The sequence below is a fragment of the Lynx rufus genome, unplaced genomic scaffold, assembly GCF_022079265.1.
Source record: "Lynx rufus isolate CCGP_SWC_20201006 ecotype Redwood Valley unplaced genomic scaffold, mLynRuf1.p SCAF_9, whole genome shotgun sequence".
Classification (NCBI taxonomy): Eukaryota; Metazoa; Chordata; class Mammalia; order Carnivora; family Felidae; genus Lynx; species Lynx rufus.
The window spans coordinates 57,506,365-57,521,896 of NW_025814897.1; the positions used below are offsets into that span (position 1 = coordinate 57,506,365).

The 15,532-nt window shown below is 52.6% G+C and overlaps 1 protein-coding gene across 2 annotated transcripts in view; it reads left to right on the forward strand.

Moving 5' to 3' along the window:
- The window catches only part of CHRDL2 (chordin like 2), a 32,126-nt gene extending 22,284 nt beyond the window's left edge, over positions 1-9,842 (forward strand). Inside the window, exons 7-12 of one of the 2 annotated variants that reach the window (XM_047072546.1) lie at positions 950-1,118; positions 2,064-2,258; positions 4,471-4,644; positions 5,463-5,517; positions 8,933-9,009; positions 9,736-9,842. In XM_047072546.1, the coding sequence (XP_046928502.1) occupies positions 950-1,118; positions 2,064-2,258; positions 4,471-4,644; positions 5,463-5,517; positions 8,933-9,009; positions 9,736-9,842 (777 nt within the window). Of the gene's footprint in view, positions 1-949; positions 1,119-2,063; positions 2,259-4,470; positions 4,645-5,462; positions 5,518-8,932; positions 9,026-9,735 lie in introns of both variants that reach the window. The other variant, XM_047072547.1, reaches the window with a different exon arrangement.
- Positions 9,843-15,532: the final 5,690 nt, after the last annotated feature.

Below are 15,532 nucleotides of genomic sequence, written 5' to 3' on the forward strand. Positions count from 1 at the left end.
CAGGCTTAGTTCCAGGCCCTGAGCAGCTCCTTACTGGATGACGTGAGCAAGTCCCATCAGAGGGTTGGGCTTTTCAATTCCTTCTTGCTACTGTTCCACTTGACAAGCATTTCCTGGAAGCCTCCTATGTGCCTGGGCCTGTGCTGGGGCCTGAGACGGTTTCCTGGGAGCTCCTGTGGGCTCCGTTGGGCCATCAAAAGGCTGACTCAGACACTGTATGGGGCAGGAAGGGGCTGTAGAAGAAGGACTATGAGTGACTTGGTATTGGTGAGGCGGGTAATAAGCCCACCTGCTCCTACCCCTTGACCTCAAGCGCCAAGCCTCTTAACTAGGAGCTGTGATGCGCCTGACCCATTACACTGCCCTCACCCCTTTGTTATCACTGCTAGCCCTGCCAAGACCTGGTCTGGAGGGGCAGGGTTTCAGGATCTTGGATTCCAGGGGCTCAAGAAAGGGGGCTCTGGAGACTTGGTCTCCAGATGGGACCTGTTCTTAGTCTTCCTGCCCTGTAGGATTCTGGGGCCTGGTCGGACCTTCAGAGGCCCATCCCCTTATCCCATCACCTAAATCTTCTCAAGGAATTTCCTGACTGTCATCCTCACTACAGACAAGTAGTTTCTAAGTTTCCCAGGTTCCTAATTGCTGTGTCTCCCAGGTCAAGACCTCAGTACCTCTCTGTTCACCCCAGCCCCAAGGCCCTGGCTCTGATAGTCCTGAGAAGGGGTTGGTGGAGACTGGGTTTCCAAACCACTATCCTCTGAGAGTTTTCAAATATCCATTGTCTGAAAACATCTTAGACCCCATCCAGATCTTTCTATCCCTAGCCTGTGCCTCTCTTTACTAGGAAGTCATGCTGGTTTCTACCTGCAGACCTCACTGCAGCTCTGTCTTGCTGCTCTTCTGCTGACAATGGCCCATCAGTGATCTTCATCCTTCCTGCCATTTGCAGAGACATTCCCAGGATCCGTGTTCAGGGGACAATGGAAGAAAGAGGGTCCTGGGCACCCCAGCTCCCACTGGCCTCAGTGCTCCTCTGGGCTTCATCCCTCGCCACTTCCGACCAAAGGGGGCAGGCAGCACAACAGTCAAGATTGTCCTGAAGGAGAAACATAAGAAAGGTGAGGACGGAACCTCCTCTGATCCCTGAGGTGGGAAAAGGGGGCCCCGACTGCTCCCACCTCCCACCCCTGCACCCCCACCCCCCACTCAGTGGTCCCCTGATCTCAACTTGGCCATGAGCTTGTGGATTCACAAAATATCAAAACTGAAGGTGTCCTTAAGGGCATCAGGTCTAAGCCCCCATTTCACAGATGAGGACCCTGAAGTTCAGAGTACTGAGTGAGAGCCAGAACCAGTCCTAGAACCAGAACTATGGGTCAGCACAACAATATTTTTTGAGCCTCTGCCATGTCTTTGCTGGGAATTGAGGGGCACAGAACAGAGAGATGAAAAATGGTCCCTGTCCTCGAGGGGCTCCAGACATGCAAATAAATTAATATAAGGAAGTGGTGAGGGAAAGTTTTTGACAAAGAAAGGAGGGAGCAGAGCTAGGCTGCAGCAAGATGGCCAGGATGCAGCAGGGAAGGAGGCCAAGTGGGCATTGGTGGCAGCAGAGGGGGAGGAAAGCAGGCTTACTGCGGGGGGACCCCCCCCCCCGCCCCCGACCGGTGGAGCAGGAGGAGCTGCTGTCCCAGCCCCTTTTGTACAGATGGGACACTGAGGCTAAGAAAGGGGAAGGGACCTGCCAGAGCTCACACAGCCAGGTAAGTGTCCGAACTTGATTTCAGCTCTCCTCCCACCAGACATGCTGTGACGGGCAGGGGGGGAGTACTCTCCCTCTTCAGCAAGAACTTTCTGGGCACGTGTCAGCTCTGAGTGCTGAAACAGGGGAGAAGTCAGGGACAAGGGGCCAGGTCTGCAGCTGGCCTCAGCTTTACAAGCAGTGTGGCTGGGCCAGACTGGTGGAGCAGGGGGCTCCCCAAGGCCCCGCCCCCACCTATCACTGGACTCTGGCCCAGGTCTGAGGCACTGACCCTCCTCCCTTCCTGCCCTCCTTGGCCTAGCCTGCGTGCACAGTGGGAAGACATACTCCCATGGGGAGGTGTGGCACCCAGCTTTCCGCTCCTTTGGACCCCTGCCCTGCATCTTGTGCACCTGTCAGGATGGCCGCCAGGACTGCCAGCGGGTGACCTGCCCCACTGAGTATCCCTGCCATCACCCTGAGAAAGTGGCCGGAAAGTGCTGCAAGATTTGCCCAGGTACAAAGAGATGCTGGAGGCAGGGAGGGCACTGCCCTGAGTGGGCCCTGGGTCCCTCTCCCCAGGGCACAGATACTTGGAACATCTCCGACACAGATGGGGCAATGGACTCAGAGCCATAGGATGCAGGGTTTTTAGATGCACTCGAGTGGAAAATGCCAGACTCACAAAATATTAGACTTATGGAATATCTAATGTTATAGTGACAGATTCAGAGGCTCTCAGTCAAATACACAGAATCAAATAACGTTCTGGGTTCTTTGAAATCATAAAATCATAAGATGTTAGGACTTTTAGGAGGAATAGCCAATGTTTATTGTGCATTTACCATGAGCCAAGCAGGTATTTTACATGTGGGAGTTCATGTACTCCTCACCACAAATGGACAGGGCAGGTATCTTTGTCTCCATTTTACAGACCAAGAAAATAAGTGCCCTGTCCAAGGTCACACAGCTCAAATGACAGTTGGAATCCGAACCCAAGTCTGTCTTACTCCAAAGACAATGCTCTTGACCACTGTTGTCTTCTTTTAACCTTCATCTACATATGGGTAAACTGAGACCCAGAGAAAAGAAGGGACTTTCTAAAGTCACAGAGCAATGTAGTCGTGGAGCTGGAATTAGAACTCAGGCTTCCAGACTTGCCAGCTGAGTTCCTCTAACGCTGTCATGTGACCCTAGGATTAATAAGTGTGCAGAAGAAAACATCAGAGTATCTCATTGGGAGGAACAGCCTGTGATTGTCAACAGTAGCTGTTGTGAGGAACAGGCCCATTCCCTCAATCCTGGAAGGAGAGCAGGTGGGGTAGAAGGTGCGGGCTGTGTTGTGCCTTTACCACTTCTGGTTAGAGGGCTGGGTTGGCAAAACAAAAAGGAGAGGAATGGGGAAGAAAAAAGGGGAAGGAAATGTGTGTCGAGAACCTACTGGCACCAGGTATTGTCCTGTGATTTCACCTAGTTCAATTAATCCTCATCTCTCAGCTGTTTTACAAATGAGATCACAGAGTGGCTGCAATCATCTTAAGTCTGCACCTACCCCAGGCTTTGACGTCAGGAAATGTGAGTCTATGTTAGCTTGCTTACCGACGGACTTCCCTAACTTACTGTTGTGAGCTTAGACAAGTTACTTTCCTTTCGGAGCCTCAGACAGAGTTGATGAAAAATGCTTTATAAATTGTAAATCAACACCCAAACAAAATCCAAATATAAGAGGTCACTATTATTTTTCAGAGTAATATGCTATTGGGACAGGGTTAGGGACAGAGCATGACAGAATGGCACCTGGAAGAAAACGAGGGGTGGGGCTTCAACTTGGATTCTCTTGGAGACTGGCTGTGGTTCACTGCTGGGCTCCCTCACAAACACACTTGATCTTGGGCTCTGCCACTGGAACCCAGTCCATTTCCTCTTAAAAGTATGGAGACTGTAGCCTTACAACTCTTAGCGGAACATCTCTAAGAGTTTTATAACTAGGAAGAATTTAGAAGGAAGTGTGTATGTTTAGGGACTTAGTCCTTTAGTCCCTGAAAAATAGGGAATGTTGGTACATGGAAAGTTCCAGGAAATGTCCTTGGAATGCCAACATGTCCAGGCTTTAGGACTGGATCCAACCACTGTCGCCATCACCGCTCCCCGCTACACCCTTACGGTCCCCTCCACCGCTACAGTCACGCCATCACCTCCACCACCCTCCGTCACAACCATGATCAATCATCACTATTGCCATCATCACCTCAACCCCTCCTAAACCTTTCACTCCATGTATGGTCATGAGAATCTGTGTTTGGTGATGTGGGTGACTCAAAAGACTTGGAGGACATGGCTCCTGGCCTTCACCCCGTGGGTCTCTTTTAGAGAAGAACATACCCAAGTGAGACAGTTACAAGGCAATGCGTGTCAGTGAGACTAAGGGCATGAAGGGCTTTAAAGGCCGCGAGTGGAGAAAAAACAGGGTAGGCTAAGCTGTTCCAGGTCGGCTGCCTGGAGAAGGTGGAAGGTGAGCTGAGCCCAGAAGGATGAGAAGGTTTTAATATGCTAATCAATGGGAAGTGAATGGGAGAAATGCCCCATCTCTTTCCCAGGGGTACCAGAACTTTCCCAAAGACCTTAAAGACCGGAGGGGGGTGTCAGACCAGGGGCCCAGCTTCCTGGACATACCAGGCAGGGGTCGGGAGGAGGGGTACAGAATGTTCACAGCTCCTTGTCTTTCCCAGAGGACAAGGCAGACCCTGGCCACAGTGAGATCAGTGCTACCAGGTGTCCAAAGGTGCCAGGCCGGGTCCTCGTCCACACATCAGTGTCTCCAAGCCCAGACAACCTGCATCGCTTTGCCCTCGAGCATGAGGCCTCTGAGCAGGTGGAGATCTACCTCTGGAAGCTGGTAAAAGGTGAGCATGGGCCCACTCCCAGTTGGGCTTACCTCTGGCCTGTCCCCCTGTTATCAGGGGCCTCCGGGGCCTATTTTGTTGATCAGGTGCCTCTAGCCCAGGGAGACCTGCCTCTGGCTACCCTTCCAGATTTGAGTCTCTGATTCCAAGGTAGAGGGAGACGGAGATTCTGTCTGTGATTCTCTGGCAGTTCTGATAAGCTCATCCAGGGCCTCCCAGTGCTCCCTCTCCTGGGGGGAAGGGGTTGTTGCACTTGCAAGGAGCCAGGACAGGGTAATGCCTACAACCATGAAGCAAAGGCCTATCAGTAGAACTTCAGCACTCTGTGAGGGGAGATCTTTTCAGGCAGAAGGACATCCACAGCCTCCTCAAAGCAGGAGGGCCTTCAGGCTCATTTGGCCTTTTCTATTGGGTGGAGTCTATCCCTCTATATGAGAATATATTTCTCATTCTGTGAGAAACTCGCCCAATTCAACACGATGCTCCTATCACCGGCTGAAGGTGAAGAGGAGTTTTCATTGATGAGGAAATTGCTGAGAATTTGGTTTTCTGGGCACTTCTTGCCAAATATAGATCCCCTGGGTAGAGCAAAACAAACTAAACCCTTTAAGTGGGGATTAGCTGTAAGGTCACTTTTCTCTACTGATGGGTCTTGCTGAAATGGGTGGGGGTGGAAGAGGGAATGATAATAACGATGATAATGATAATGACAACCAATGTGTGAAGCACTTTAGAGTTTACAAAGTGCTTTCACATTCATTATCTCATTTGATCCTCAATGATCCTGAGAGTTAGGTATTATTATCCCCATTTTACAGATGAGGAAACTGAGGCTCAGAGAGGTGAAGTACCTGGCCCAAGGCCACACAGCCAGTAAGTGGAGGATGGGAGCTAGAGCCCATGTCTTGTGACGTCAGATGCGGCTCTTTCCCTGCTCTACTCTGCCTCCTGTCCTAGGAGGAATGGACGAAGAAAGCGGAGCTGTTCAGCCTGGAGAAGAGAAGACTCAGGGGGACAGGACTGCTGGCTTCATGGCTCTGAAGGACTGCCCCAGGAAGGGGGAGCTGTTGTGTTCTGAGTGAACAACAAACAGGGGCTTTGGAATCAGACAGACCTGAGTTCGAATCCTGGCTCTGCTATTTCTTAACTGTGTGGCCTTGGGCAATCACTTGACCTTTCTGGGCCTCAATTTTTTCTTCTGTTAATTGGAGAGGAGGGTGTTTGGAGGATTAGATGAAATCACATAGGTACAGCCCTGACCTATAGTAGGTGCTAACGACGTTAGTATCCTCATCCCACATCCTCTTAGAATTGTAGAGAAGCACATTTCCACCAATGAGAGGAAGCACTTTGTCATACCTTGACAGTTGCTGTCAAAGAAGGGAGGGAGCAATCTCCACTCACAGGAGTGTGCAAGCAGTGGCGGGGTGGGCCTTCTGCCACAGCTGAGGAGTTAGCTTCAGAAACCCTTATAATTATTTTATGCCTTGAAACTCCATCAGCCCCTGGACAGGTGCTGGTTTACTCCAGACCTCCCCTCACCCCCAGCAAGGACTGGGACCCCAGGGAGTAGTAAGCCCCAGCCTCTGTCTTTGGGAGCCCAGGACTTAGTGACTGGGGTGCAGTAGGAGCTCACCAGGAGCTGAGTTGTTCAGGCTGGAAGGCTTCGTGGAGGAGGGGCCTGCAGCTGGTTAGGAGTTAGGAAGGCAAGAGGAACACATTGCAGGCAGAGGTGGCAACGACAGCCTCAGACTGGCCCAAGAGCCTGTGCTGACATACCCCGTGCTCTGTGATTGGTGTGGAGCTCGCCCTATGCATAATGTGTTTCATTTCATCCATATAAGAAACCTGAGGCATATGTATTAATGCACCATTTTGCAGATAAAACGGAGTCTGAGAGGTAAAATGACTTGCTCAAAGTCACACAGTTTATTTAAGCACTAAAGCAAAGATTCAAACCCAGGTCTGACTGCCCCCAGTGCCACCTCCACGGAGGTGACCTAATGCTTTCAGAGAGGGGCCTGAGGAAGGTCAAGGTGTGTCCAGGATGGCACAGACCGGAGAGTTGTAGCTCAAGGCCGGTCTCGTTATGACCAGGCCCAGCAGAAAAAGAACAGGTGGTGGGGACTCTTCAACTTCACAATGCCAGGCTGTACCATCCTGTCACTAGCAAACACCTCCTCTCCATCTCCTGACCCCCTGGGCGGCCAAATTGCCTCATTAGCCTCTCTGTTACCTCCCTGTCCCAGACTGCGGGGGTCAAAACAAACACTCCAAGGGCTGACTATCAGTGGGAAACCCTGTTTCCTCACCCAGGGGAGCAGAAACAGCAGGCCTTGGGGGCAGGGAGAGGAAGGGGAGGATTGGCCTGGAGACAAAGGCACCAGGTGGACACCAAAACCTGGGCTAAGTGAGGCCACATCACCGTGGAGCCAGCCTCAGGCCCCAGAGGCTTGGCTTAGTGTTAAGAGCCTTTTAGATTCTGGAGTTTCAGAGTAGGAGGGACCTCAGGGGTCTCAATTCCAGCCCCTGTCTAGGAAGGAAGCCCCCCTACAGCCTCTCTGATGGTCTCTAGCCCCTGATGGCACATACCCCACCCCATCTCCACTGTGGATGGCTCCACTGAGAAAGGGTTTGTTTTCACATTGAGCTGAGCCTGCCCTATCTCCTAGGACTCACCTGCCAGTGCCGTCTCTGCCCTGGGGGTCCACAGAGCCCAGCTGCCCTCAGACCTGGCATGCCCTCAAAAGGCATGACCATGCCCCTCAGGCTAGCTCTTGATTCCAAGTCCAAGAGCTCAGTCATTAGGATCGTGCTTTATAGGCTATGGTACGAAGACCCTCCCTCATCCTGTCATCTCTCCAATCTGTGTTCTGGGGTATGTGCCATGTCAGGCCTGGCAGAAGAACCATCTGAGGTTTGTGATGTAGCCTGGGCCTTTGGAGTGAGTCTCTCCCATATCCTGGTCCTTGGCATCTGGGCTGGAGGGTCCTGAGAACAATGCTGGACATTCCCAGCCTCCTAGACCTTAGTGCTGCCCATTCTCCTCTGTGGGATCCTACTCAGATTTCCACAAGCAAGGCCAATTCTTAGTTTTCTTGAGGGCTGTGCTGGCCTAGCAGAGACCTTGCTGTCACATCTGTTCTTTCTGGCCACAGACCCTGGTGCTAACAGCTGGTGCAACCTCCCAGCCCATGTACTCAGGGCCTCAGTGCCATGCGTGGTGCCTGTGGCGAGCTCCCCATGGGATGCAAACATCAGGAGATCCAGATGATACCTTGTTCCTCTCTAGGGCCTGGCCTAGATTGGATATATTTACTTATCCATCCATTCATCTAGGGATTCATTCATTCATGTATTCATTCACTTATTCATTCATTCATTTATCCTACATGCCTAATGTGGGCCAGGCTCAGGGGAGCCAGAGAGGAAAGCCTTCCATGAGTAACCAGTCTAGTAGGGGAGGCAAGAATAGACACAAGGAGAGGACATTAGAAATAGGCCCAATCACAAACACAAGCTAAGAGCTGTGGGTGCCCCAAGGAAGGGAAATCAAGGAAGACTTCCCAGCTAAAGCGCAGAGGATGAGCACGAGTTTACCTGGTAGCAGCAGGACAAACGGAAGTCAATAGGAGAAGGAGTTGTAGCAAAGGGGGCAGCCTACGTACAGGCTTGGGCCCCTCAAGGACTTTAAGTAGTTGGTTAGAGCTGGAGCACAGGAAGGCCTCTCAGGGGTTGGGCAAACAGAGCCTTGTGCTGAAAGGGGGCCCTACCACTCTGACACCTGATGCTCTTTGGAGTCTGATAAACACACCTACTGATTTTTATCACACATTCTGTGCCCAAAAAACAGCCTGACCTGTCCACACAGCACCCCCCCCACACACACACACATTGTGGACAGGTGAGTAGTGTGAGAGCAGGATGCTGAGGGTGACAGGTGCAGGGTCAGCAGGGAGGTGATGGGAGGTCAGGGAAAGGGAATGACAGGTAACGTATGTTTTCGAATGACTGCAGTTAGGATCACAGACTGGAGGGGGAGTAAAAGGGGCCAGAAGTCCAGTGTAGTGACCCAGGCAAGATGTGATGGGGCCCGGATGGGGAGAGTGGCAGTGGAGATGGGAGGATAGATTCAAAACCTTTAGGAAATTTAGTCTACAGGGTTTGATGTCTGGTCAGAATAGGGGAGGGGAGGGCGGTGACTAGGTCCAGTCTAGGTCCAAGTCACCCTGTTTCACTGACCGCACGGCCCTACCTTTCCTGCTCATGCCCTTGCCTCTGCCCTCAGGAATCTTCCACTTGATTCAGATCAAGAAAGTCAGGAAGCAAGACTTCCAGAAAGAGGCACAGAACTTCCGGCTACTCCCCAGCACCCATGAAGGTGAGACGTCGGGCTGAGGACTGGGGCCTGGGAAAAGAGCCCGGCCAGAGGCCAGGGCCTCATGAGGAGTTCCAGGCTGCTGGTGCTGGGAGGGGGGCAGGGTGGTTGTCAGCCACAGACGTCAGTTCCCGGCACAGGAATCCAGTGGGCGTCTGGGCCAGAGATTTCTCAACTCAGGGCGCTTGGGAGCGGGAAGGTGAAGCAGAACCATCTGGATTTGGTCCTGGGAGTGAGGGAGACAGGACTGTGGAGGAGGGAGGCCTGAGCCCTCAAGCCCCAATGCTGCCTACCCACGCTGTATTGGAACGTTTCCCGCTGAAACCCTCCTAACCACTTTCCTTCTGATGCCCTTAATTTGCTCTACAGTATCCCAGGGAAGACGGATCCAGGTGGGGCTTTAAGTGGGGGAGAGGAAGCCACAGATGGGAGTGTCACTAACAGGTGTTAGGAAGCCAGCCCAGCCCCCAGATGCTGGTTGGTTGAAGTTGGGGTCACGTGCCAGAACTGATTAGGATGTGGGGTTATGATGGAAATATCCATCCCCTTCCTCCTATGTGCTCCAAACTCAGGCCCTCACCGTTCTTCTTGTCCCAAGTTTTTCCCACCCCAGTCACTCTGCCTCTTTTGTGCACATGCATGCACCCCTGCACACACACATACACACCCCCCTCAGGCCCCACCCCCACACACACACATACACACACCCCTCTGCTTTCCTCCATGCAGGTCACTGGAATGTTTTCCTAGCCCAGACCCCGGAGCTGAAGGTCACAGCCAGTCCAGACAAAGCAACCAAGACCTTATAATAAAGACCTAAACAGTTGCAGATATGAGCTTTATCATTTTTGTTGTTATATATTAATAAATAACAAGCTGCATTACCCCTCAATCCTGCCTGCTGAGTTTTATGTCCAGTCCCCACATGTTCCCACAGGGACTACAAGGCGGGCCTGCCCATCCCCATTTTGCAGGGCTAGAGACTGAGATGCAGCCGAGGCAGAGACAGGCCCTGTCCTCATGGTGAATTGTTACTGGAGCCAGGGCTAGCTCCCCCAGCCTCACTGCCCAGGCCTTTGTCTGCTGCCCGTGGCCTCCCCCCTGCTCTGTACTGCTTCTGTCCCTGGCCCCCCAGCTTTTATGGGCGGCCCCCCTCCTGGAGCTCCCTTTCTAGAGGAAAGGGACTGCCTCTAGATAGCCAGTGGAGGGGGAAATGTAGCCTCAAAGCACTTTGCCAGCAAATCTTCTGGGGATCCTTACGATTGTCAGCCCCATTCTACAATGAGGACACTGAATTTAGGGAGCAGCAGTAATTTGCCTGAAGCCACAGAGCAGGGCGGTGGCAGAGGTAAAACTGGTGCCAGGTCTCTTGCTCCAGGCTAGCCCTCCCCCCCCACCCCCGGTCCGCCATGACCAATGTCATAAACCCAAATATTCTCACCTCCGAGGATTTCCAAGACTTGGCAGTCAAATTGCCAACCCCGGCACCACCATCTGGGAAGAAAGCCTAACAGTTACAATGAAAGACAACATTAATAATTTATCCTGCCTACATGTACAATTACTTGCAATTTCAAAGATGTTTTAATGCTCATGATTCCACTTAAGGTGAACGAACAGTATAGGAATCACCCGCACCTTAGAGAGAAGGAAACAGAGGATCAGGATCGGCCAGTGTCTTCCCTCAAAACTTCACAGTGACAACAGGTGAGGCCAGGACTAGACCTCAGCCTACGGACTCCCAGACCCATGGTCTTGCTCCAGGACAGAGCTGCCCTCCACCCCAAGCCTGTGGGAAGCTGTGGAGAGGTGATGTAAAGTGGCCTATGGGCTGGAGTTCTGCCACCTGTAGTCACTTGGAGGGCTCTGACTATTGTTTCCAGAGCCTTGCTCTTTGTACCCGGGTGTCTGAGGGAGGCCTGGGAAATCTGCTAAGCAGCCTATCACTGCTGCCCTCACTGAGCAAGGGCCAATGTCGCACTGCCCAAACTCCCCCTGCGAGCTCCCACGGGCCTGGTTTGAGAGTCTGGGGTTTGAGGAACATGGCTGGAATCTCCCCCTCCTCCCCTGAGTAGGAAGGCGTTAGCTCTTCACAGCCTCCACCTGTCCATCCAAGAGAAGACAGCATTCTGGCCTTGCTCGCTCACCATGTAGGGTTAGCTCGCTCACCATGTAGGGTTAGCTCGGAACTCCGGGGACGATGAACTCTGAGCATCTCACATTTAAAGCGCGGGAATCTGAACGCTCAGCCATTTACGTCGTGAACTCCGTCAGCCATCAACTTGGCTCAGGTGTCTCTTCTCAGGAAAGTTTTCCTGGATACCCCCACCCCCGCCCCTGCACAATGGCCCCTCCCCTCTGCTGGAGAATGGGGTTGGAGGCAGGACTCTGTAATCAGAAGTGGCTCCGGGCCTCAGCATGGGAATGGACTTTCCTGTATACTTTCCCTGGTATTGCAGGCCAACTGCCTTCCTGGTTTCTTTGAGGGGCTTATCCAAAGCCTGTGTGGTTCACCCCAAACCTTTTCCGCCATGGGAGACACGTTCAGCATATCAGCATCTCCTCCTTTGGGTCCAGACGTTTCTGAGTGTGCACACGCAAGGCTTGCCTTGGGAACCGCTCAGCAGCTTTCTGGTGGTTTTACACCCCTCTGACTTGTCTTCCCCTTTCGTGTGTTCGTTCGTAAAACACTTGCTAAGCTGCTCTGTGATAGGACATTATGCTAGACGACCCACACAGTGTAAGGAACCAGCCCGGCTCTGCCTGTCCTTAGGGAGCCAAAGTCTTGAGGAGGAGATGGGGCATCACAACACCTTGTCACCTGGTGTGACAACAGGGCCATGGGGAGCACAAGCTTGCCCAGACTGAGGACGCTTCAGCAGGCTCTGAAGGATGAGGAGGATGTGAAGAAAAGGTGGAGGGAGGGAGACGGCGCAGGGAGAGACATGCATGGAAGATGTAAAAAAGCATGTCATAGGGAGAATCACCAACAGCTCACTGGACAGCTTGAGGCAGAGCTAAGGGAGGTGAGGCTAAAGACCCAGCTGAGAAGCTCTGGCTTCATCCGAGGGCAGCCGCGAGCCGTGGAAGGGTTTCAGTGCCTGGGTCAAGTCTGTGGGTTAGCAAGCTGGCTCTGGTTGCTGGGTGAAGACCAGTATGGCCGAGCGATGCAGACACCAGGTTCGAGGCTGTTGTGAGAGTCCTTGTGAGGGATGACGACGGCCTGGGCAGGAGAGAGGCGGTGGGGCTAGAAGGGAAGGCCACACTAATGACGCTAATGGAGGACTGGATGAGGGAGAGGGAGGAGGGTAGGGCGCAGCTGTGTTTCACATGGGGCCTGGGGAAAAACTCAGAAGATTCAGCTGAGCACACATTGAGTCTCAGGAAATACCCCTGGCTCGTGGGGTATATTATGGATCTGGGAGAAGGCTTGGCCAGAGACAGGGGTTTGGGAGCCATTGGCCTGCAGGTGGTAACTGAAGCCAGGAGGTGGGTGGCACCAGCCTGGGAGAGACTGTAGAGTGAAGAGACAGACGAGCATCAGCAAAGGAACCACCGTGGAGGCAAGAGGGAAGCCAAGAGGGTATGGTGGCGGAGAGTTCAATCACACAAGGCCTGGAAGGGTCTCCCTCCGCCCCCAGGGGTGAGGGGGCTTCTGGTGCCTGTGGAAATGGGCAATGTCAGGAGAGCTGGGAGGCAGGAACAGGTTTTGGGGGGCTGAGGTGGTGTCAGGGAGGCGGGGAAACAGACAAGTCTTTGAAGAACCTTGGTGGTAAAGGAGAGGGGAGAAGCAGAGCAGTGGCTGGCAGTGGACATGGATGGAAGAAGCGGGTTTCTCAGATGGAAGAGATGTAAGCAAGTCTTGGTGATGATCCCTCATCACCTCCTCACAGGACAGGGGAAAGGAGAAGGAACAAGAGAGTGGAAGAAGGGAGGTTTGAGGACAAGTTAAAATCTACTCTGCCTCAGCCACTAATTAACTCACTGTGTAACCCTGCTGGTCTCCCCGTGTGTGTGATGACAGAGAAGGAAATGGTGGTCTTCCAGGACTACCCAGACTTCCACTCGTGAGGCTCCCAGAGATCCCAGCAGGGAGTCCTACTTGGTGGCCAGGCTAGGCACAGGCTGGGCTCTGGATGCAAGAGTGACGTCCCCTCCCCCATGCCCGGCCATTAGATAACAAGGCACATTCAAGTCTGTTGTTTCATCTGATCCTTAGGACAACCCAGTGAGATGGGGACTGTCAACCATATTAAGAGATGAGGAAACTGAGGCACATACAGGGAGAGGAAATGACCTAACCAAGATCACATACTGGTAAATGGAGGGGTTGGGTTCCAGCTAAGGTCTGTCATTCTGTACCCTGATGGATCCCAGAACACTGGAAGTGCCAGGTCCTGGGCTGGGGCAGGTGCAGCTGACCTGGGCTCAGAGCCTCCACCTTCCCAGGTAGCTTCCTGGCCCCCAAACCTGATAGTGCAATTATGATGCCAAGCCTGGCCTCCGGGTTTCCTCCTCTTCCAGTAGCTATGAAGCCACCTCCCCCTGTCCCCCCACGAACCCTGGGCTCTGGGAAATGGCAGTATTTCTGAGAAACAGGACGTGGCCTGTGGTTTGGGGCTGGCTTGGGGGTAAGGGAAGGCCTGGGGCCCCACCAGGCACAATGGCATCTCTCGGCAGGGCAGGCCCAGCCACCCCCCTTCCCCTCACCCTGGTCCCTGGAAGACACCCTGCCTGCCTTCTCCTCCTGTAAGGCCAGTTTATAGAAGATGAACAGGAGGTATTGCAGGAGGCTGACTGAAGTTGGAAGGGGGTGGGGTGGCATGGATTTCTGAGTACAGAAAGTTATCTCAGACCTTCTAGAGTGGGAATTAGGACCTGGATCTCTGGCTCCAGCTCAAGGCTGCTTGAATGACCACATGACATCAGAGGTCTTCCCCCAATCCTACCTTTATCACCTCTGGCACAAAACAGAGCCACAAGATTTGCCCAACCTACAGTTGGGCTCTAATGGAGCCCGCAGGGTCTGACTCCCACATTCACTCCCCTCTCCGTGCCCCATGATGTTGGGGCTAGGGGTGGAATCAGCCTTCCTATCAGCTCCCCTGCTGCCAGCAACCCCCTCCCCTTCCCCTTCCCAGCAAGTCTTACCCACCAACCCAGAATGATCTTTCAGAAACACAAATCTTACCGTTTCCTTCATTAAGCCCCTTCTTCGATACCTTCCCTCCTGGACCCCTGAAGATCTGGTTCTTGCTGCCTTTTTGCCCCCAATTCCCCCATCATCTGTCCCAGCAGCGCTCCAGGGTCCAGTTTGCTGCCCTACCTGACCCAGGTGGGATGGATCTGGGCTCCAAGAAGACCTGAGGCACAGACTCTGACACCATCACGACATTCTGTTGACCCCTGCATACCAATCTGTTCTTCCCAACCAACTCTTTCAAGAAGCAGACAGCACACTGCACTGCTCAGGTGCCTACTAGCTCTCAATCAGACAGGGTACAAAGGATCTGCCCTTCCAATTCCTATAGAAAGATTCTGGGGGAACAACTCTGGTTGGTCCATCTTGGGTACATAGATGGTGGCCTGGGCTGAGGTATCAGAATCATGATTGGAGTTGGGGGGGGTGAGGAGCAGTTCCCTCAAATAAGGAGGTGGCACCCACACACAGTCACTACAGGGATCCCTGTTCCCAGTCACCACCACTACAATTTTGGATCACTTCTTAAACCAGTGTCCTTGCTTCCACACCTTAAACATGCTATTCCCTCTTTCTGGAGTGCCTTTCCTTAGTCCCTTCCTGCAGTATTCCAGCTTATGCTCCAAGTCCTCCTCAGAAAAAGCCCTCACTGGGCCTCCCTGCTGCCCCAACATCATATGCCCTTCGGTAACCAAACTCATGCTTTTGTATTGCAATGATGTGTTCCTGAGCCCTTCTCCCACTGGACAGTAAGCTTCTTGAGCCAGAGACCACGTGGTGGTTATCTTTCCGTCCCCAGCCCCTGGTCCACAGGAGGCATTCAGTGTATGCTTACTGAAGAAGGAAATGAGGGAAGGAAGAATGGCATTAATGGTGAAGACAACAGTGAGACGTGGCTGACTCCTGACATATAGCAGGTGCTCAGTAAGTGGTTGTTGAGCCCTTGAGTGATCACCACTACCATTCTCACCACCATTACCACTGCCACCACCACCAGGGCCGCACCTCACATTGTAGGGTCCAGGAAGGAAAACAAATGGGGCCTGCACATCACACCCTACATATTTAAAAGTTACAAATCAAACTAATAAACTATTAAATAAATACAGTCTATCTTTCTACCTTGACAAATAAACCTTCTTAATGACTTAGAAGGCCAACTTCAAATCTAAAATTGTCTGACCTCTTCTTTGCCAGAACATGGAAACACATGGAGAACTGACCTTTGGCCCCTGACTTCCTCCTTTCAGTCCACCTCGCTTCTTATTTCAACTCTGTCCTGTAGTGTGAAGGGCCTCGTACACACAGGT